This window comes from Pipra filicauda, unplaced genomic scaffold (genome assembly GCF_003945595.2).
Source record: "Pipra filicauda isolate LSUMZ 115617 unplaced genomic scaffold, ASM394559v2 scaffold15_size4787011_pilon, whole genome shotgun sequence".
Classification (NCBI taxonomy): Eukaryota; Metazoa; Chordata; class Aves; order Passeriformes; family Pipridae; genus Pipra; species Pipra filicauda.
Window position 1 is genome coordinate 1,335,717 of NW_024104096.1, and position 22,249 is coordinate 1,357,965.

Genomic DNA, 22,249 nt, shown 5'->3' on the forward strand with positions numbered 1-22,249 from the left:
TAAAGCATCCGCTCAAAATATTACAGGTTCCTAGAACTCAAAACCACTAAATATTATATATTACTGAACTACAAACTTCAGGATGAAGATGAAATTTTCTTTTTGTTTGTTTAAGAGAAGTCGACTCTGCAGCACTCTTCCTAATCTATTCCTCCCTCCCTCCTTTCTCCTACAAGATAATTCTATCATTCTCCTCTCAGTTCTTTGTCTTCCTTAACTCTTCCCTTTTATTCCCGACATCCACAGGAAGTGTATCAAACTGTATGCTTTCCTGATAGTACTTCTAAAAATCTACCTCCCTGTTACTTCTTGGAAATCCACTTGCTGTTCCTGGCTGCCAGCCTCCTTGACAGGCATAGTTCTAAATTATAACCTAAATCATCCCATCATTATCTTTCACTTTCAGTTTTTCTAAAACACAAAAAACTTTCCCTCCCTCCCCAGCTCACTTTTATCCTCTTTCTACATCAACCTGGAACTTCTCATCTTCACCTTCCAGGCTGCAGTTCTACCCCTGCCCAACATGGTTTATGTCTCCATCACCTGCCTGATGACAGCCTGTATTTCACTAAATACTCTTTCCTTAGAGATAACCTGGAAAGGAAAAAACCACCAGGGTTCTTTTTGCTTCCTTATGATGAAAACTTGACAGGTTCATCAGTAGAAGCCTGATTCCTTTTGGGTCCCCACCTTCTGAGATACCAGGCTATAACAACTCCTGCAATAACAGGAGTTTTATCGTTTGCAGAAACAGGTCACAAGGGCTTCCTGGATGACTCAAAATTACACATAAAGAATCTGAAGCAATTAGTGGAACAGGGTGAAAGTGCTACCTATTCAAATAAAAGCATAAAGAGAAAGCAAGTGTAATAGATTTTAAGAGTTACTAAGCATATAACTATAAGCATATAACTGTCAAAATACTTCTAAGGTTGTACTTTTTAACAGCACTCCAAAAATCAATTGTTAAGCTTTCTTCAGATCATAAAACCAGCAACGAAACACACAAGACCAGCTAAACTTCGGTCGTCTTGTGGTGCCTCATTTTACGTGCACGTCAATGCCTTCCATACCCACAGGCCCTTCCAGACGCCGGGACACGGACAGCCCTGCGCAGCCCTCCACCTCCGCCAGAACCCACCGCAGCCCGGACACACCTCCTGCCCACAGGCTCGGGAAGGATCCCCCCACACCGCTCCGCCTTGCGCTGATTTACGTCTGCACTTGCACAACTTCTCCCGGGCCACCAAACATTTTAGAAGACAAAGAAGCGAAACCGGACCCGCCGCACCGGCTCGGGCCCTGCCCCGTCCCCCGGAGCGGCCCCAGACCCGCCGCAGGGGCGCGGGGGGCCCACACGGGCGTTCCCTCCCGCCGGGCCCTGCCCGTACCTGTCCATGGTCTGCGGCAGCGCCAGGCCCGTCTGCTCGGCCATGGCCCCGGGCGGCGGAGCGGGCCCAGCCGAGGGCCCGGAGCCTCACAAAGGCGTCACGCGTGCGGTGGCGGCGAAGGGGGAGCGACGGAAGGCAGCAAATCCGCCCTTCCGCGGGGCGGCTCCTCCTCCGGCGGGCGGGACGCGGCGCGGGGCCGGTGGCTGGGGCAGGACGGGGCGCCCGGGGAGAGCGGCGAGCGCTGAGCGCTGAGCGCAGCCGCCCGTCACCGGTGCCCGGCAGCGCCTGCGCCACAGGGAACGGGCGGCGTGTCCCGGAGCGCCGGGAGCTGTAGTCCTGCCGCCGGGAGCTGTAGTCCTGCCGCCGGGAGCTGTAGTCCTGCCGCAGTCCTGCCGCCGGGAGCTGTAGTCCCGCCGCCGGCGCGGGTTTAAAGGTCCGGCGGGGCGCGTCCCCTCCTCTCCTTCCCCTTCCCCGCAGTGCCCCTGCCCTGCCCATGTCTCTGCTCGCCGCCGTCGCGCAGTCGCTGCCCGGCACCGCGCGCGGGGCAGGTACGGGACCGCGGGGGCTCCGCGGGGGGAAGGTCCGCGCCCGGCGGCCGCCGCCCCCCCTCCGCCACCGCGCCGGGGCCCCTCACGGGAGGAGGGAGGGAGGGAAGGAGGGAGAAGCCGGGCCGCCTCCTCTGCCCCCTCCCCGCTCCCGCAGGACGCCGTCGGGGCAGGAGCATCCTCTTGCACGGCCCCTGCCGGACAGGTGCAGGCGACCCCCCCGGCTCGGCCCGCCGGGCTCCGGGCCCTGCCTCGGGGCGGAGGGGACCTGGGCCGGTGCCGGCCCCGACCGGGCTGCCCCGAGGGGCGGCGGCTGGAACGGTGAAAGGGAAGTTAGTCCGTGCCCGTGTGGTTGTTGTCAATGACAAGGACAAGCACCCAGCGCCCTTGTAAGTGCTCTTGGTGCTCGGCGGAGGCCCGGTGACTGCTCGCTGCTGTGTGCGAGTGGGGCGAGGCGTGGGACAGCCGGTGGTAATGGCGACGCTCTCAGCTGGGCTTGTGGGCATGCTTCCAAATGGGAAAAAGTCCTTCTAACGTGCTTTTAAAATTTGTTGTATGTTCAGAAGTCAACATAGAGCATCACAGTCTGGAAAACTGGAAATTTAGAAATTGAAAAGCCTTTAGAGAGCAAAGAGGTGGATAGCACCTGGAGGGAAGTTGCCTTTCCATTTACCTCCACCGTGGGTATCTGTCTCCTGCCCTTGCGTCATGTTCCCCAAGCAAAGGGCAATGTCTTGTTTTTCAGAGGCTGTTGTGACATTACAGATTCTCAGAAAGGTTAGCTAATAAAGATCAACTTTAAGCTTTTCAGGTTATATTTTTAATGAATAGTAATAAGTTTTCTTACATGAAATTAGTTCCTCATACCTTGTGTAAATTACAACTTTGTTACACTGCAGTTGCTGTACAAGGTAGTAATTTACAGGGCCAAGCACGGAGTGCAACTGTAAAGCTGCATGAACCTACATCTGTTCTTGGCTGAGACCAAGCATTTGCATGGTGGATGTACATGTCTATAGAGGTTAGGTAGAAGAGGAAGTGAATATGCTGGATTCTTTGACTGCTGCCTTAGCTAGGGACAAATCAGTCTGGTTTTGAGAGTCTTTGTTGAGAGAAAAGTGTTGTCAAAAGGTGTGTAAAACATCTAGGCTTGGATTTGTAAGTTGCATTATGTGTATAATAGTAGGGATACACATAAAGGTAGGGAGGGTGTTGTTTATTTTCTGATTGCTACAAATATAAACAGGACTGCTGAAGTAGTTACAGTGATGTAAATGTTCCCTATAGGAAGTATGTATAGAAGTGGGTAGGAAAAAGGTGTCGACATCCTGTCACAGAAAATTTATTTTGTACTTACTCTTGGGACCTCACTCTCGAGAAGAAAAGACAACGCAGAAAGAACAGTGTCTTGCAGAATACACCATCTAAGGAGTCTTTCTGCTGTGCCTTTTGTAATCGGATATGTCTATCTCGCATTGGCCTCATAAGCCCCCAGCGTGCCTGTAACAAACGTGGATAGAGCCTTCCCAAATCTTCGTTCGCCAAGCCTAGCCATGACTCTTGGGACCATAAAATTCAGTGTTACTTGCACTGCTGAAGACTCTTGGATGTACAGTGGCTTGAGTAAACCATATGGGCATGACTTCCTGGAAGAGAACATAATACACTCTGTCCCAATTACAGCTGTTTGTGACATGTAAGAGCAATATTAGATACCAAGCATGTCTGGTTCCTATTCTTGGTCTAGACTAAGTGCATTGTCTATTGTCCAGCACACTGATCAGCTAGACTAGCCAAATGTTTTGGGGTTTTATATTTATTATATTTACTTTTTTAAATTTATTCTCAAGTGTTATGAATGGAAATAGGGAAGCTGATTTTATTTCTAGGATTATGTGGTTTGTGCAATTTCTGTATTTTTGCTCTGTAGTTGGAAAGATATGCTAGCTGCCTGCCATTTATGATAAAGGTCATGATGAGTAATAATGGCTGTGAACTTTACTTACCTGAAGAAGTAGAACCACAACCCAGGATCACTTGGCTACCATTTGAGGCTAAGGAACGGTCTGTGACAAAGGTGGCTACTTTGCTCTACCACTGGCACAAGGAGGTATGACAAGACTGGACAAAACTTGAATATCAGGCCATATAGTGAACACTTGGTAGGTTTGGACTTTTTTTTTTTTTAATCTATTTTTTTCCCTAACATGAAAAGCAAAAACATAATAGGATACATAAAAGCATAAGTGAACAAGCATTAATGGTTTTAAGCTAAAAGAGAGTAGACGTATATAAGGAAGAAATGTTTTACAATGAGGGTGGTAAAACACTGGCACAGGTTGCCCAGAGAGGTGGTAGATGCCCCATCCCTGGACACGTTCAAAATCAGGTTGAACGGGGCTCTGAGCAACTTGGTCTAGTTGAGGATGGCCCTGCTCATTGCAGGGGGTTTGGACTAGATGGTCATTAAAGGTCCCTTAGAACCCAAACCTGCAGTCGGATATGTCTATCTCGTATTGGCCTCATTAGCCACCAGTGTGCCTGTAATAAATGTGGATAGTGCCTTCCTTAATCTTTGTTCGCGAAGTCTAGCCATGATGAGAACCCAAACCATTCTATAATGGCAGCCCTCTTAATATTCCTTAAAGATTCTGAAATCTAAAAACTGATTTGTGCCTTTTTATTGTTCAGAAGTCTGTTGGACAGCTTGGGGTATGTGTTCTCCATTTGTCTGCTCTTCTCAGAATCAAAGTGTGATCCTAAAATACGTGTATAACCAACTGTTTTACATCAGAGAAAGAAACCTTCCTTATTCTCTGATAGAGGAAGAGTTGTCATTCCACCCTTATCTCCTTAACAAGACTGGATATGCAGCTGGTCTATTCAAATGCTTGCTTTATTATCCCCTACAATCTCCTCCTTCACTCTCCCTCATCCCGCTTTTCTCTTCATTTTCTTTCCCCTTCTTGATCTTTGTGCTTCCTTCTTTTCATTGGCAATTTCCACTAGAAACCTCAGGTTGCCTCTTGCAGTTTTTTCTTTTCTAAAACTATTGCTTCCCCTATCGTCCTTTAATAGATCCTTCTTTGTTTCTTCCTTCTGCTTCCATGGTGTTCATTGCACTGTCTCACTCTGTCATCTTTTACCTTCACCTGGTAGTACCTGCATTTGAACCAAGAGAAAACTCTCCTGGGAGCAGACTCTGTTTCACCACTGCAAAGTGAGGGAAAGTGATTGCTGCTAATGGAGATTTGCCAGAGCTCAGCCTCCCTGACACTAGCTGGAGGCACCAGCCATTTTGAATTAAGTAAAACTGCACATTGAAGGCAAGTAGAGAACTTAATGAAAATCACCAAAAGCAATATAAGCTATTTAGGGCTTAAAATTGAGTCCTAAATTTGGCCAAGAGATTTGCTGCAAAATATCAACTTTTAAAATGCTAAATTGTTTGATAACAAATTTATACAGATTTAAGTTTAATAAAGAAGTTGAAAAGCAATTACTGCAAGAACTCTATGGAGGTAGATTAAATATTTATCTGATTATTTCAGTGAGGCCTGAAAAAGAGGAAAAATAATGAAGAAGCTGTACCTTAATACAGTTCTTTTGATGTGACAGCATTAAAACTGTTGAAATTATTCACTATTTTCAACAAAGTTAAGTAATCTGGCAATATCAGAGTACTCTATTTTGGCAAAACTAAATTCTAACTATGATAGTAATATGTAAAATTAAACTATTAGATAAGTTAGGCAATTTTCATCTACTCATTTCCATTTTTTAAGAGACAAAGAGCCCTCAATTAGGCTAAAATGAAACTGATCTAAACTGAGAAAAATGTTTCTACAACAAAACCTTTTTCCAGTAGCATAACACTTCATTTCAACTGTCAAGCTAGTTTGAATAGTCCCTATCTGTCAAAAAGACTAGCATGGTTTGTTAGTCATAGTAGGCTTATAGTGCTTCATAATGAATTTCTTAAAATAAAAATACACTTAATACAATGTTAATTGAGTTAGCTAGGCTTATTTTGGCCTTCTTACATTTGTTTCTTTGGAACTGGTCTGGGTCAAGTAATTCAGATACCAGATTGAATTAAGCTCTTATGTTCTGATTCAGCTGTTATTATTATCTTTTAACTTCCAGTTATGAAAGAGTTGGTCGGTAGAAACAAACAAACAAAAAAGGCTTTTCTGTTAGTGGCTAGTCCATCAAAAACTGTATTTGCATCCTGATTTTCTTTGGTTTTGGACTGCTTTTCCTTATCCTAATGTTTGATCTGCAAAGGGAAGCTGTCTCCTGGGAAGAACTGACAGAATCAGTGCCTTCCACGTGAATCCTCAAATCATCTGAAAAGCAATAATCCAGAAGTAAATAGGGATGTAAAGGGGGGATATAGAATGCCTAGAGCCAGCCCTGTGATAGGTAGGATAGTTCATGAAATTAAGTCTTTTTAATTGCTGTAAGAAAGCAGTTTTCCTGCCTTTAATGATTCAGAGTAGTATAAACAGGTTAGAGCAAGTGTTGAGAAACTCTTAATTACAGCATTGATTTAGGGCAGGCAGACCATACAGTCCAACATAAACAGACTGCAGAAAGCAAAGACGTGTTATAAAATCTCACTTTCAACTGCCCTATTTTTTTCTTTCTCAGCTTCAGTCTTCTCTCTTTCACCTACAAAGCTATGCATATTTCATCCTTTGAAAATCAGCTTGCACTTTTATTAAACAGTTATTTTCACACTTCTGATTTCAACTAAGTAATTTTCATACAAGCATTAGTATTTGGTTCTGAATAATTAGTATTATGAATAACTACCCAGAATAAATATACAGAATGGGCTAGCGCAAAACAGAACACAAGTGCCAAGGAATGAAATTCTGAAAACTTTACCCAATCTACATTAATCATCACAACATTAATATCTTATGAGAGGAACTCTTGTCAGGCTATATATTTATGTAGAGCCTGGAGATATGTAGATAGTAGGTAGTGAAAGGGAGGTGGTTGAAATGTGGAACCACGGTGCACAGAGTAGATGAAGTGGTAAATAGTAAAATTTGCACCTTGCTTTTTTTCTGAGCAGCTTATTTTTCTTGGTAGAATTTTCAGTGTACCAACAACTAAGTAATGAAAAAGTCATAACTTGGAAATTGGAAACTATTCAAATAGTCCAACTTTTCACCTACGCACTGATTTTGATTTGTTTTAAATTTTCATACTTGACCTACTTGTGTTTGAGTTTCAGAATAGTTTGAGAAATTATATTAAGTGATTATTTAAGATTTTCTTCAGCTAAGGAACATGACACAATCTCCTTTGTAATAGCTTTAAATTTTATAGCTGATATGAACTTATAATTATTTTTTTATACTAGGAGGTTGGAAGGGAATTTTGGAAATACTAGAACTATTTATTTGTCTAGCAATTGTTCTGAATAGGTGGCTAATTGATCTGGGCTTATAAATGAAACTGTTTAAAGCTCTTACTTAGTTCTTCATTTTCAGCTCAGTATGACAGATATTTTCTCAGAGGTGGTGATTCAGATTTCAGCAGTTTTCCCTGGAAAGAGGGAGAGTGCACATTTTTTTTTTTTTCCCTTCGAGCTCTTTTCCTTTCAGGATAGGCAGCAGTGAAATGCTGTCTATAGATAAGACTTCAACCCCCATGATTCCTTGGGAGAGCATGCGCTGAGAGCTTCCAGTTGTCAAAGTGCTCTTGCCCGAATGGTCGACTATTTGTCATATAGCAAACCCGAAAGAAGAAAATAAATATACTCTCCTTTTATTGATCTTTAAATACAGAAAATCCAAAGGTAACTGTTCCTTAAAAATTTCTGTGTTGACTGCTTGGGTTACTGCATGCAAACAGATCTGGTATTGCTGTGGGGATATAGATTTCCTGTACTGGATTGTAAATTTGTAAAAATACTTACACCGGCAAATAATCAAGAGGTACTGTGTAGTAGTCCAACATTAGACATTGGCTGGCCTGTCTTTCAAAGTCATTTATTATCCAGTGTTTTTCCATTCAGACTGGCTTCATTCATTAAAGGTAGGTCTTGACCTTGAGGAGAGGGTTGAACTGCACAGTGATTTTTACCTTTAAGAAGCAATATGAAAGGGAATGCAAATCACAGTCCTTAGGATAAAGTTCAAAACCAGCTAGCTAAGGCAAGGTACATATTTGAAGCAGCTGCTGTGCTAGCCACTATAGATAACCTGGTGACTAACTGATTTAAATATACTTTATTGACAACAGAATTTTAACATTTCATCTGCTATGTTTTTATCTCTAAATGTATTTTTATACTGATAGCTCAGAACCAGGGTAGAGGGATACATATAATCCTTTTCTCTCGCTGATGTGGAACCATGAGTAGTTTTATGTAGCCTTAGGAGCAATAGTGATTTTCGGTAGAAGTGAAGCTAATGGAAAGTTACACAGAGCTTGGTATGTTCTGGCTGACTGCAGTATTGCTTTAAACTGCCTCACAAGGTTTTCTGCACTCCCAGCAGCAGCAGCAGCGCTGCCTGGTACAGATGCAATAGTTTAGTCCATCCTTCTTAGGAGCTTGCTTTAATGTTGTCTCACTGCTTAGTCTGTTCAGGAGCCCTTGCTGCTCGGTTTACATACTGAACTGGTAAATAAGGGGGAGCGTAAGCAGTAACTTAATTGATAGCAGGAACATCTCCTGACATTCATATTAACTAAAATGTGTGTGTGTGGCTCAAAGAGATTTAAAAGAAAGAAAAAAAGAGACAAAAAATGTTAGATAGACACAGACCATCTGAAGACCGCTGATATCAGGAAGGACAGTGTCGACAATTTCATGCTTTGCCACCTTTCTTAAACAGTCAATCGATTTGGCTTTACTTTGTTACCTTAAAATAACAATCCTAAAAATGCAGTCTTAGGCATGTTCCTATCATATGATTAACTCAATAGAAATGCAATTAGGTATCCAGCGATGGCCATCTTTGACATAGTCACTCAATTAAACTGAGTGATCTGGGGCTCATTTAAAATACTTTTGAGATTTAGAATGATCTCTTCAGTTGACTAAAAGCCTGCAATATGTTGATGTTCCTGTTGTGATTTCATACAATTGCTGTTAAGTGATGTCTGTATTGCATTAGTACTATTGTGTTTCAAAACAATAAAATTATATCATCTTTTCGTATGAAGCACCTTTTCTAGCAGATATGACTCAACCATTCCACATTTACTTTTTAAAGCTTAACCTTATGTATTGATTTAAAAAATAATTTGCATCACTAGTCTTTGTCTTGTGCATATAAGGATGTTTTTTAACATGCAGCTATGTCTATATGTTAGGTATTTCGATTTTCCCTGGGTTTATTTTTCATTTGAAAGCAACAGAAACATCATAGTCTAGTAATAGCTCTAAGATCTGCTCATTTTGACCTTATGGTTTTCTAATGAACAAATGACCGATGATTATACATATATATATATATTTATATATATATATATATATAAACAGAGCGAGCAGACGACTGCTTTAATGTAAAATAGCATTTTACACGGAGAGACCGTAAGGTCATGAAGGCAAATAAAACATCCATCGGAGGCTTTGTACGTGAAGTGTCTCCACCCCCCGCTCCCTCCCTTCCCCCGGCGTGGCCATCGCCCCTCCTGCCCCGAGCCGGCTGGGAAAGGGCAGGAAACGATTGTGCAGCGAAGAACCTCTCCCGTATCAGTGCGAGCTGTCGTGTGTGCTTTCTCTCTGATAAATCTCAATCATTGAAAGCTTGTTTGTTAATTAGGAAAAATCGGTACCCGGCTCCTTTAAAGGTCCCCTAATAGAAAAGGGGGTGGAGAAGAGCGAAGACTGGTGTCTTTTTAACCTTGCTGAAGGACGCAGCAGTATTTATTGACGTATGCAAATAACCAGGGGGAGGAGGTGGAGGAGGGTGCTTGGAAAAACAGGAACCAGAATCAGTTTCTCATTGCAGGGTGAGAGCTCTGAGTTCCGGTGTAAGAGAAAAGAGACGTGGCGAAATTGCTGTATATCTCTGCCCTATAAGCACATCTCTCATTTAGACTGAAGGGAAACAAGGCATCAAAAAGGGTGAAGCATCTTAAAAAATATTTTAAAGGCAATCTAGCACGATCAAAGGTTACATATTCCTAAAGGGGGGAGGGGGAAGATTACGGGTTTGCCTTGCAATTTGCTGTAGCATAGTACTAGCAATAGGGCGAGATTTTTGGCTGGCAAATGATTAAAACAGACTGGTTTGTGGTATGAATGACAATGTTAATAATCTGTCTTTGTGGTTTTTTCCCCTACTGTTTCAGCTGCGCAAACCATGCAGGATGATTTACTGATGGACAAAAGCAAAGCCCAGCCCCAGCAGCAGCGGCAGCAGCAGCAACAGCAAGATCCAAACTCAGCAGAAGCCCCCTCTACACCCATCTCGTCGGAGACACCCAAACCAGAAGACAACAGTTCAGTGACTAGTATCGGCACATCGGCTCCTTCCCAAAATAGCAAGGAGAAGATGCAGATGGAGTCTCCCATTTTGCCTGGCTTGAGCTTTCACCAGCCTCAACAAGAACCTGCAGCCGGCACCTCCTTGTCTCCCTCCTTTGGCAGCACCTGGTCTACAGGGACCACAAACACGGTGGATGATAGCTTTTTCCAGGGGATTACTCCAGTCAATGGGACAATGCTTTTCCAGAATTTTCCACACCATGTCAACCCTGTATTTGGTGGCACTTTCTCACCTCAGATTGGCCTAGCTCAGACTCAACACCACCAACATCAGCAGCAGCAGCAGCAAGCCCAGCAGCAGCAGCAGCAGCGGAGGTCACCTGTAAGCCCTAATCAGGCACCTTTTGCCCAGAGAAATGCTGCTTACAGCCATCAGCCCATCATGACCAGCAAACCATCTTCCTCCTCTGCCTCTTCTTCTTCCTCCTCCAGCTGGAATAACCATCAAAATGCGGCTTGGAGTACACCTTCCAACCCTTGGGGTGGGCTGCAGGCTGGTAGGGACCCTCGAAGGGCAGTTGGAGTGGGGGTCGGCGTGGGAGTGGGGGTCGGTGTACCCTCCCCCCTCAATCCCATTTCACCCCTTAAAAAACCGTTCTCCAGCAATGTCATTGCCCCTCCGAAGTTCCCACGGGCTGCACCCTTAACCCCCAAATCCTGGATGGAAGACAACGCGTTCAGGACGGACAATGGCAACAATCTGTTGCCTTTTCAGGTAAATGACTCCGTGCACCTTCTGAACAGTGGCAGCTATCACAAATTTGTGGGTTTTGCAGGGGTGTATTTCACATTTCTGTTCTGAGAGGCATCTCCATAACTCATATTTGCATCAAATAGTCACCTTATATGAAAGAATTGAGGTTGAACCTAGGATCTACATACACAGAGATTTCCAATTTGGGCTTAAGATTTATAGTCTTATTTTTTTATAACATACTGTTAAATGTGACAGGGCTTTTGGTTTTTTTTTATGTTGTTGTTCTTTGCTCTTTTTTTATCATCTGAAAGGTAGTAGCCTTCATGAAAAACAGATTTGGCAGACTACATTTTCCTGATGCTGTGTTATAATTTTTTTTCATATTCTCCCATATGTGAGAAAATGGAAATGTTAAAATTGCTGCCTTCAGTTTTCTAACTGGGCTGTTAATTTTAACCAAAGATGCTTCTTGACCTGAAATCCAGTTAATTATTTTATCACCATTGAAATAACTAATTGTCCTTATGTTGTGGTGGGATTTAATGGGGAGTCTGTTTGCATAAGGTATCCATATGAAAAGCTGTGTACCTCTAATATGTACACCCTGCTGTTATATTCACAGTGGACGTTTTGAATACGAAGCAGCGTGGGTGTGTGTGGAAAGAGTGGCGTATCTGTCCTTTCCAGTAAGGAAGTGCCTAATACAATTGACATGATTTAGAAATGGCAGGGAGGTATTGTATAAAATAAACCATTTTATGCTGTTCAAAATATTTGCAGAGAAAAGAGACAATAGGACACGACCTTCAGAGCCATATTGCAATGGAGTCTATTTACTAGCTACATAGCTCTGAAATATTTAAAGCTGCAGTGCCCTTCACTGTTTTTTTTAATCTATGACGACAAAGCAGATCAATTGCAGCTGAAACTGGGCCACATAGAAGATTTGCAATTTTAATGCAGAATGAAACCTGTCATGGTGTGAAATCCATTTTAGGTTGAAAAAAAGCAGAGTGTGCAGTTGCAGTTATATCTATATAAGATGAAGTGAATCTCTGATTTTTTCTAGGTTAGCTGTTTTAGTGTCAGACAAGTCAAAATTTTCTGCTTTGAAATACATTTAAACCATTCATATATATTCTTGTTTTTAAGTAATTGTTTTCTCAACAAAGTATGAACTCTTAAATATTTTTAACTTACAAGTTTGGTAAGAATAGCATTTATACTGACAGTGTTAGAGACGCAGTAAAAAAGAAAATCAAGCACACAACCCTCACCCCCATTATTTTTAGAGACTGTCGAAGTAAAATACATGTTATCGTGTGTACTTTCCAGTCCCATTCAAAGAGGACACCTTATAGTCAGCCCTGAAATTTCATTTTGCTGCTTCATTCTGTTTAAAGGGAGAGTTGCAAATTTTTTATTGGCTACCCTAAATGAAGGCGGAGTGGCTTCTGGTGAACTGCTGGTTAATGTCTTTGGAGCACTGAAGTCTGGAGAAAGATTATGCTTTAGACACAATATGCCTGGTTCAAATAGTATTTTGCACAGAGCACAGTGACACAAAAGCTAATGAATATAGCTCCCAGTCGTTTTTTAGGAGTGGGAAATGTGTTTCGATTTACAATTATTCTTAATTGTCTACATATAAGACATGACAAATTTCGATATATTTGAATTAGTAGGGAAAACAACAGTAAATGGTCTTATTTTGGTGGTTTGATTGTTGAGATACATCTTTAATGAATATACAAGTTTATTATTGTGACTGTAAATTGTCTCAATTTAAACTGACAAATATTTAGTCATCACTAGGAGAAAAAAAATAGACAACTGCTTCTAAAGAAAAGTTCCTCTGTTTTTTAAAATTAAGGTTTTGAAAAACTAACGTATTAGGCAATATGTAAATTTGAAAACTTGGTTTTTTTCCTCTGTGAATTTAACCTAGTGTTTTCAGGTTCCACTGAAAGCAAATACTTAGACTACTCTCAGCACCAGCTGGTATAACAGTCTGATTTTGGAGACTCAGAAAACTTGTATTTTTTTCCTATTTTTTTATACAAGCTGCTGAATTTTGCTTACAAAATTGTGATCTGGGTTAATGTTAATTGCTGCTGTACTTAACAAATTGCCAAAGATGTCTTGAAACCATACTATTGATAAGAGGCAACTGTTTAGTTACACGATAAAAATGAAATTCAGATTAGTCTAAGAGTTTTTAATATTTGCTGCCAAGGTTCTGGTTGCCTTTTTTTTCTTCTTCTTCCCCCTGCCCCAAAATTGGGCAATATGTTGACACAGTAAGTTCTGCTTGTCAGCACTATCAAGTAGTTCTGGCAGGTTTGTCCATGTACGTCTGCCACCCCTCATAATGCACAGTTTTGAGCTACTTCAGAAAGACCTTCCAGTAAACTTTCTAGCAACACACTTTTGCACATAGCAAATTCTTTGTGTTAACGTGTTCTTTATGTTAAGATTACTAAGCTTCCTAAGTAAAAAGAAAACTATTAATATGTTCACTGTTTGAAATAACATCAGGGAGAGCTATTTTGTAGTTCAGGTCTTTGCAGTGATCAAAAATTTTAAGCAGAAAACTTCTGTAGCCAAGAAAACTTCTGTAGCCAAGATTTGTGTTCTGAGTCTGTAATGCTTGAAGACAGTTGATACTCAGCTATTGGTATATCTTATTCTAGGAAAAAATGTTCAATTTGAAAATGTTTCTCTTAAGAACATGTATATAAAGGAATATGCTAGATATCTTTTATCCCTGAATTTGAGTAATGCTTTAGTGCATCTTGTTCATGGCTGGGCTTCACGAAGGAAGATTTGGGAAGGGCTCTACCCACGTTTGCTACAAGTGCGCTGGTGGCTAAAAAGGCCAATACGAGATAGACAAGTCCGGTTGCAAGTACATCTTGTACGTCAAAACCAATTGGCATCTGTCCCAAGGAGCTGTGCTGCAGAACATATCAGAAGATTTAAAATATTGGTAGAATTTTAGAATTATTATATTTAAATATTCAGTAGAAATTTCGCTGGTGTCTGCTTTGTGATTGGTGTTGAAAGGCAACTAAAAATGCTTTGAGGGAGATTGCTTCCATATACTTACTGGGAAAAATTGATTGCAATGTACAAAAAAATTAGGGAGATACAAAGCTGATGGTTGAAAGGCAGAAGAGAAGTGATCAGTCTGGAGTGAAATGTAGAAGATAAGAGCTGGAGATGAGATCGTGGGAACATATGTGAAACTAAGCCATATGGCCATTTGTTCTTCTGAATATTCTTTGTCTTCTGAATGGTTCAGGTGAAGGTCTTGTGATTGTCATGTGGCAAGCAGTAGTGTTGTGCCATTGTGTCAGGTGATTCTCATCTCTGGCTTTTGAGGCTGACAGCAACTGATTGTCCCTGGGACACAGGCAACGGTTCAGTTCCATTTTACAGCAGAGTGGTGGGACTTGAAGAGAGCTAATGTCATCTCGTGCTTCTGAGTTGCTCCCACAATTCTCTTTTCCTTCTCTTCTCTCAGGTAAATAGTGTATTTCTTTTAGCTGTTGGCCATGTGAAGATATTGGGACACAGCCTCCTAACCAGGAGGATTGATAGTGCCTGAAATAGACCCTTGGAAGCAAGAGTAAGAAATTCTCTTTACAGTTAAAAAGATAGAGAAGGAATTAAATGTTTGAAGACCAGTATTCTAAGTAAAGATATCTACCTTGTGGATTTTTAATTATAATAGCACTGTAACAAATTTCCGGAAGTTGTGCTAAGTTTTGCTGCTTTTCAAGTAATGTTCTTTAGAAACAATACAAAATGCATAGCAGTTTGGTGCTCTGAAGATTCTGGCATGCATCAAGTCATTCTTGGCAGCTTTACTGATAAATATTTCTCGAGCAGAAATAAATAAGGTGGTGTTTATTGTGTATAAAGATAGTTTTAACATGCTGTCTTTTGCAGGGAGACTGAGAAAGGTCTTTGGGGAGGTGTTTTGATATGGATTTTCTTTCCTCATTGGTTTTAACAGGAATTATTCTTAACCAAATAAAATTATAAGCTAAATTTAGAAATTAGATATAACTTCAATATCTCATACCTAAATGCCAATACCAACATGCAGTGAGTTTGTGTATGAGTGTATATATACATAAATATGTTGAGTTCAAGTATTGGAACATTCACCAGTGTAACAGATACAGTTTTGTGTTTATGAGTAAAGGAGTTATACTGACTAGTACACTCTGGTGACTTTAGTTTTAAAACCTTTGTTTAGATCTAGTGGGTTTTTTCCAACCAGAAATAGTTGTATGCAATAAGTCTATTTGAAGATTGATTTTTAAAACACTGTATTTCTTTAGTCTAAATTTAGCATTGGCTCTGGCTTCTTGACAGTTTAGTAGGTAACCACACTTAGTAATGTTACTGGTATCTTAAAATCTATTTCTTAACATGTAGTCCAATCTTAATTTTTCTTACATGATGACACACAAGTATCGGCCTTCAACTTTATGGACAAAAAGAAAAAAAAGAGAGCATTGCATAGGTCTGCTTTTTTTTTTTCCTCCACCTCCTTTCTTACATGCTTCTGTCGGTAGTATTAACAAGCACAGTAAGTAGCCAGATTCTGAATATTAAAATGTAAGAGTGTATGTCATGGTTTCTCAGTAGTCTTTCAGTGTAACTACAAGTAATATATGACATTCTGGCATTATCAGTTGTGAAGTATTTTACAGTTTCTTATTTGTTTTTAAATTTGGTTTAATTCTAAATGTCTGTGTTTTCAAATTAACTGCAGTATGGTAACAGTACAGAAGAAAAAGTACATGCCTAGTTTACATTTAAAGTATGATGATTTTTATCACTAATTACTTATTGATTAGTTTTAAGTAACCAATTGAATCGTAGTTATGCTGTTAAAGTTAGTGAAGGTAGAGCAAAGGTCTGAGTTCAGTATGCAGCTGATATTCTGATCAATTCCATATATAGGTAGCACTTCCTTAAAAACATTAAAGATGTTAATACAGAACAATTAATCAATAATTTTGTCCTGCAGATTTGATAAAGGTCTATCTGTCTTTTCTTTCGGAGGTAAGGTAGAAGGGAAGGTGAGGGGCAGGGCAGTTCATTTTGCTGTTTCCCTTCTTGGATCATCTTTCCTGGTTTTTATCTTTTTGCCTAGGCTGCTCTTGTGAACTGACTGTAAGAGGAAGGGAGACCTGGAAAAGTAGTATTTTCAAGTTCCAGGTGGCTTTCAAGGAAAAAAATTAGTTTGCCGAGTGGATGATGAACATTTCTATTTCTTAGCAGTTGGTAAAATAGCTCTTCTTTCATTAAGGTCACTCATGAGTGATTCCTGGGATAAGTATACTAAAGGGGAACTAAAATATAGCACTGTTTAGTTTAAAGTTATAAAATGATCTTAAACTGTACACATCTGAGTTTGACTTGGTCAGGGTAGACCACTTTCTAGAAATTTTAAATTAGGCTGTATAGAAAAATATTTATCAAAACTATCCAGTGATGACATTTGAGAGATGCTCTAAGGTTTTCTGGTCTTTATGATTTTTTTTTTTGTTCCTTTTTCCTTCTGATCACTTGAGATAGTGTTATAAGTTTGAAAATACTATTCATAAATAAAAGATGCTTGTCCTAGAAATTTAATCAAGATTTTTTCCAAATTGTGGCATGAACTCCCACAGGAAATAAAGGCCATTTACAAACTTCACAGTTTTTTCCAAAATAAGCATGCTGCTTTGATTTGGATTTCACTTTTATCGTAGTAACATGTGATATGTTATTTAAGGAAAAGGATCTGTTCAAGACCTTTAGCATAATGGCAGTTAGAAAACTTAGGATAGAAAAAGTATCTCTTTTCGCTTCCTTTTCCCTATTTCTCCCCACTCTGTCTTCTCAACTCCCTGAAATCAAGATTGAAAGCTTTTCATGTATAATTGGTGGTTGCAGTTAGCAGCTGAAAATGGAACAGCATATTCCTTAGGCATGATAGTGGATTTTTTCCTTGTATTCCACGTCTTCAGAAGATATCAAAAGCTAGATAAAGAAATTCTGTACGATCTTGAGATGGGAGAAACAATAGTACTAGGTGGAAGTTACTGGCTTCTCTCAGGGGTAATCAAACTGTTATGCCCTTCTAACTTAATCCAAGCCCAGTTAGGTGCATAGTTTTGAAGTAGTTCTCACCATTTCTTATCTCATCTACCTGTTCTGTATGGTGGAACTAAAATTTCAGAAAGGGCAGGAAACAGAGATTTCTAATTACTGTTTGCTCAGTGGAAGGACAGCTAAATTTCCCTTTGAACTCTTCCTGGTGCTGTGTAGGCTCATAATTTCCCTTCGAGAAGGAAACTTCCGAAATGTCCACATGTGTTCAGAGATATTTTTTTCCCTCTAGCCAGCAACAAGAGTAAGTGGAACATGTAGTGTGAGAGAAATAAGCGATGTATATTTCAAAGCTTTAGGCAAATTTTCCATTCCTAGTAATATTAGCATTTTGTGTATAAATATATGCAAAATATTTATGTATGTACATCTGTAATCTAGATCTGTGTATGTATAACTAGTTCATTTTCTCCCAAATACAATTGAAATTAATTTTCATTAGCTGTGTTTTACTTTAGAATGGCATTGACAGAGTAGGTTTTGCTGTTATTGAGACCATTTGCCTCTTTTTCATACTAAACTAAATCTTTTTTTTTAATGACTATGAAATTTGAAGTGTAATAGTTTTCCATTCTCGTTTTTTCTAACAAGTATGTCAGAACATGTTTAGACTTGTCAGTTTTTAGGCTATATGATGTTTTATACATTCCGTACCTAAATTTAGGGTGCCACTGCCATGTTTCGTTTCATTATTTCTTCTTTATTTAATTTTTCCATATTTCATTTAGTAGAAATTTGAGAAGTGCAAGAAGATTGCTTTTAAGCAATTGTTAGAATATTGTACATACCAGTAGTAAACAGGTACCTCAGTAGTTAAATGAATGCACAATTTTTGTTCATGAAGTTAGATTTTCATTTGTGTAATCTTTTTATTATTACTTGTAAATTTTAGAATTTTAAAAATGCAAGTTGTGAAATGTCACAGAAGCTTTGCTTGTGTATGTTCAGACTTTGTCAAAATTTTCATTTTCATAAGTTTCAGTTATATGATTCTGTCTTTTCCTACAGGTTACCAGTAGCATATGAAAAACACAACTAAATGATGCCTTCCTTTTCCTCATTGCTTAATGTGGCTTTATCCCTTTATTGCATGCTTCTCAAGCTCATTGCAGAGATAAAATTGTCAAGTTTTCTAAGATCTTATAGGAGAGAAACACTGTGCCAATCAGGATAGATGTTGATCTGCTTTGTCACAACAGTGTTAAGAGAATGTGATTGCCATTCTAGAGATGTAAATAAGAGGCACAGAGTTTGGGGAATTCATTTTCTTCTCAGTGCTCAATCTGAGAAGACTGAAAAGTTGTAGTTTTCTTCTGAAATATTTAGCATATAGGTCTTACATAGGTCTTTGAAAACAGAACATCCACTGAAATCTCTAAGTTTGATGTTTGTGAGAATCTCAGGCATCAAAAAATGAAGACAACAAATTATCACTTGTCAAAAATTTTAGGTTATGTTACATGCCAGTTACTCAGGAATTAAGAACTTTCCATCAGGGAGGATAAAAGAAGCAAAATATTTAATTTACTTGATTGATACCCACTTTTCCTTCAATTGTCTATGTTATTTTCTGCACATCTTCCAAATGCTGAGAAGTCTTACTCTTTTGCTTCCCGATTCTTTTTTCTGAATGGCTTTGCAAAATTTGCAAGAATTGTAGTTTTCTTTTAAATTCCTAGAGTTTAAATGAAATACTTAAGCAAAACCACAGATTCTGTTGCATGTTAGGATGATGACCTTCACATGATTCATCAACCAAGTTAGAGTCTTTTGATCAACTCTACAGATTGTTCTTGTTTAACAAAGTAAATGAAAGCTATGTGTACACAGAGCATAAACTGTCAGTGGGTTTCAGTTTTGGGCAAAGTGTGGATTTGCGGGCATGGCCCCTTTTCTTTGTTTTATCCACCTTGAACTCCACTGCTTTCAGACATCCCTTCTACTTCTTCCTGGTTTTTGATCCCTTTTTTAGCTGAGCCTTCTCATATGAGTTGGCCTTCCCTATTCTGCTTTCCATGTCAAAGCTTCAAGTTACAGGGGAAGGCCCAATAAATCCCTGTAGGCATAAGGCGAATAGTGTTCACTTACTCTGTGGGAATTACTCCAGTAAACTTAATAGCGTGAGGGGTTTTAAGTAGGTTTAAATTCAGGGAGAATGGAATTTTCAGAAGTACTGGCTAGAAGTTCTAAATTCTGGAAATTTAAAAATTTTAACCACGTGATAATTTAGTCTGAACATGCCTGATTTTCTTTCCTCATCCCCACACTGGGTTTCTGGAATGTGTGACTTAGGATGGATCTTCACACAGATTGACAGAAAAACATTTATGATGTAAATGAGGAAAGAATTATGTCTTTAACATGGTCATTTTATATATATGATTTTATTTTATGTCATACTCATAAGTGGATGTTCCAGTGAAATTCATCTTTCTTACATGGAAGAATTATTGCAAAGGTGCTCATCTTAAAAAGTGTCATCCTAGGAAGTTATTTTTGGCAACACTGTAAGCAAGTTAAAGCTGATCTTTTAATGAGAAATGTCAGGCAACTTTTGAAAGTCATATATAGGCATATATACATAGATATATATGTTATCTGTAGTGTATTGTGGTTTTGAATAAATGTCTTCTATCTGTAAGAATGGCTCTTCAAAACAAAATCACCCACCAAAGCTCTCTTAGTTTTATTCTCAGAGTGGTAAAGGCTCTTTTTTGCAAATAAGACTTATTAGGGAATTGCAAAAAATAGTTTTGTTTTAAAACACTTTAATGGTTAAATATTGTTTTGGATTAAATGAAAATTCGTAATTCCTTGTTGGAAGTTGCTGCTTCATTCTGCTTGAAGTATTTTGCTTCATGAAAGAGATGTTAAGCATTAATGAATTAACATGTAGGTAGCTGGTGTTACTCCCATTTACTACATGACCTTTACAGTAATTGTACATTTGTAAAGGGTTAATTAAGTGATTAATGTATTAACTGATTGTTAGGGTCCAGCATGTTAACAGATGGCTTATAACCAAATCTAATATCATCTATTGATATGCTTAGTAAGCATCAAGATTGTAATAACCACGTGTGTAAAATGTATATAGCACATTTTGTAAGTTTGAAATTTTTTTTAAATTACTTATAAAGATGCCTTTTAGTTTTAAGTCATGATGCCCATAACAGTCTGACCTAATTATTTCATCTCACTAAATAATTCTCTTGTTCATGTATTCTTTCCAGGATCATATTGTTTCTTCCTGTGACAATTGAAAAAAAAGAAATTGAAAACAGTGAAACCTCTCACAGTAACTGAAAGGGCTTTTCTTAAAACTCACAATGGCCAAAGTAGCTGCTGACTGTGCAGCAGGAAGAGTAAGGCAGAACAAGAGAGTGGAGGAAACAAAAGTCAGGAACAAGGAAAAGTAGGACTTTTATAATATAGAATGAAAGGGAAGCTCTGGCATTTTCAAATATGGCAATCCAAGATGACACTACACTTGTTCACTTTCTGTGGATGAAAATTTCTGCAAATAAAATCTTGTAGTTTGGACTGGGTTCAACATTTAGTGGTAAAGGTCCTCAGGTTGGTGGCTCCTGCTACTTTGGCTGCTAATAAGTGAAGCTGTTCTTGTGACATCTCAGTAAAAAAATCACCCATAGTTGTCAGCAGGTTTTATAAGTGATGCAAGTTTCTGCAGACAGTCTTACCTCCCTTGTCTAAAGAGGAACACACTCTTCTGACATGGCTTTGTAAAGTAGAAATAGTAGACTACTTCTATAACAATTTTTTCTTGTCAGGCAAGGGAAAAGTAACTGTTGTTGTGTGTGCCATTTAAAACTACTTGAAAATGGATTGTAGTACATTTTACAGTTTTTTTGGAAGGCTTCACTTTCTAGAGAAACTGGAAAGTTTTCTTGCTATTTCACTTGCATGGTAGTCTTGTTTGAATATAAACTCGAACTGGTGAATGTTTCAAAATATAACTCAGTCCTTGGCTCTAGTGGACATACAGAGAAAGGGAAATTAATTTAAAAGAACAAATACAGTAAAAATAGCTTTTTTAATGAAGGTATGTGTGCATAGATGCAAAAGATAACTGTACTAGATGTATAGTTTTCACACAACCTGCAATTTTGTTTACCCTTTCACACTTAATACTTATATTTGTAGTTTATAACTGTGCAGAAATTAACTAATAAACGCTGGTATTTTTCCTTTCCATGTTATTCTTTCCGGTTGATGAGGTCCCAGTTTATAGAGAGAATTGAGTCCTTGAGGTCATGACCTTGTAGGTTAGTGCTATTAAATATCAGCCTGCTTTGCTGCAGTTCTTCAGTTCTTTCTGCATGATGAGCTGATCTCCTCTGTGTTGATGTTATCTTGTAATTATTATTATTGTGTTTCTACTTTATTAACCAACAGTAGTGATAAAACTGGTCTCATGATTTGCCCTTAAGAAACTCTATTATTCACTTTTCTTTAGCAGATTCTGTTTATCTCTAGCAGTTCTTTCCCATTTTGCCATTTTTTTTCCTTACCTCAATTGCACTAATTACCTTTTTTTTTCTTGTTTACATGGTTACTTTGCCTGTAGCACCATATGAAACGCTGTGCTGAAATCCTTGTTAGATCAGCCATATTATAGTCTTTCGAGAACCGGAGATCATATTTCCAGGGTACTGCTTCAGTAACGTATAATGCTATATTATTTCTGCATTGTATTTCTTAAGAAATCCATGAATTTTAGTCTTAAAAACTAGAAACAGTGTTTGTCACCTACGTTTCATATTCTGCTTCAGTTATTGCAGTTCTTTAATTTTTATTTTGCTGGTCAGATATATACAGTACTGACATCCTTACCTGGACTAGCTTTAGTGGTTCCACTAACTGTGCTTTACTGACTCTGGCTCCTTTTGTTTAGGGTGTTCCC

At 39.2% G+C, this 22,249-nt stretch overlaps 2 protein-coding genes across 11 annotated transcripts in view; one reads left to right on the plus strand and one right to left on the minus strand.

Annotated features, from left to right (window-relative positions):
• MARCHF5 (membrane associated ring-CH-type finger 5) overlaps positions 1-1,621 on the minus strand; it is a 28,728-nt gene extending 27,107 nt beyond the window's left edge. Inside the window, exon 1 of one of the 2 annotated variants that reach the window (XM_027710935.2) lies at positions 1,392-1,620. In XM_027710935.2, the coding sequence (XP_027566736.1) occupies positions 1,392-1,435 (44 nt within the window). In that variant the 5' untranslated portion in view covers positions 1,436-1,620. Of the gene's footprint in view, positions 1-1,391 lie in introns of both variants that reach the window. The other variant, XM_027710936.2, reaches the window with a different exon arrangement.
• A 116-nt stretch (positions 1,622-1,737) lies between these two features.
• CPEB3 (cytoplasmic polyadenylation element binding protein 3) overlaps positions 1,738-22,249 on the plus strand; it is an 86,788-nt gene continuing 66,276 nt past the window's right edge. For 3 of the 9 annotated variants that reach the window (XM_027710927.2, XM_027710928.2, XM_027710933.2), the window contains exons 1-2: positions 1,848-1,939; positions 10,259-11,169. In XM_027710927.2, coding sequence (XP_027566728.1) covers positions 1,885-1,939; positions 10,259-11,169 — 966 coding nt within the window. In that variant the 5' untranslated portion in view covers positions 1,848-1,884. Of the gene's footprint in view, positions 1,825-1,847; positions 1,940-1,997; positions 2,326-7,732; positions 7,752-9,840; positions 10,032-10,258; positions 11,170-22,249 lie in introns of those variants that run through there. The other 6 variants (XM_027710931.2, XM_027710934.2, XM_027710929.2 and 3 more) reach the window with 6 other exon arrangements.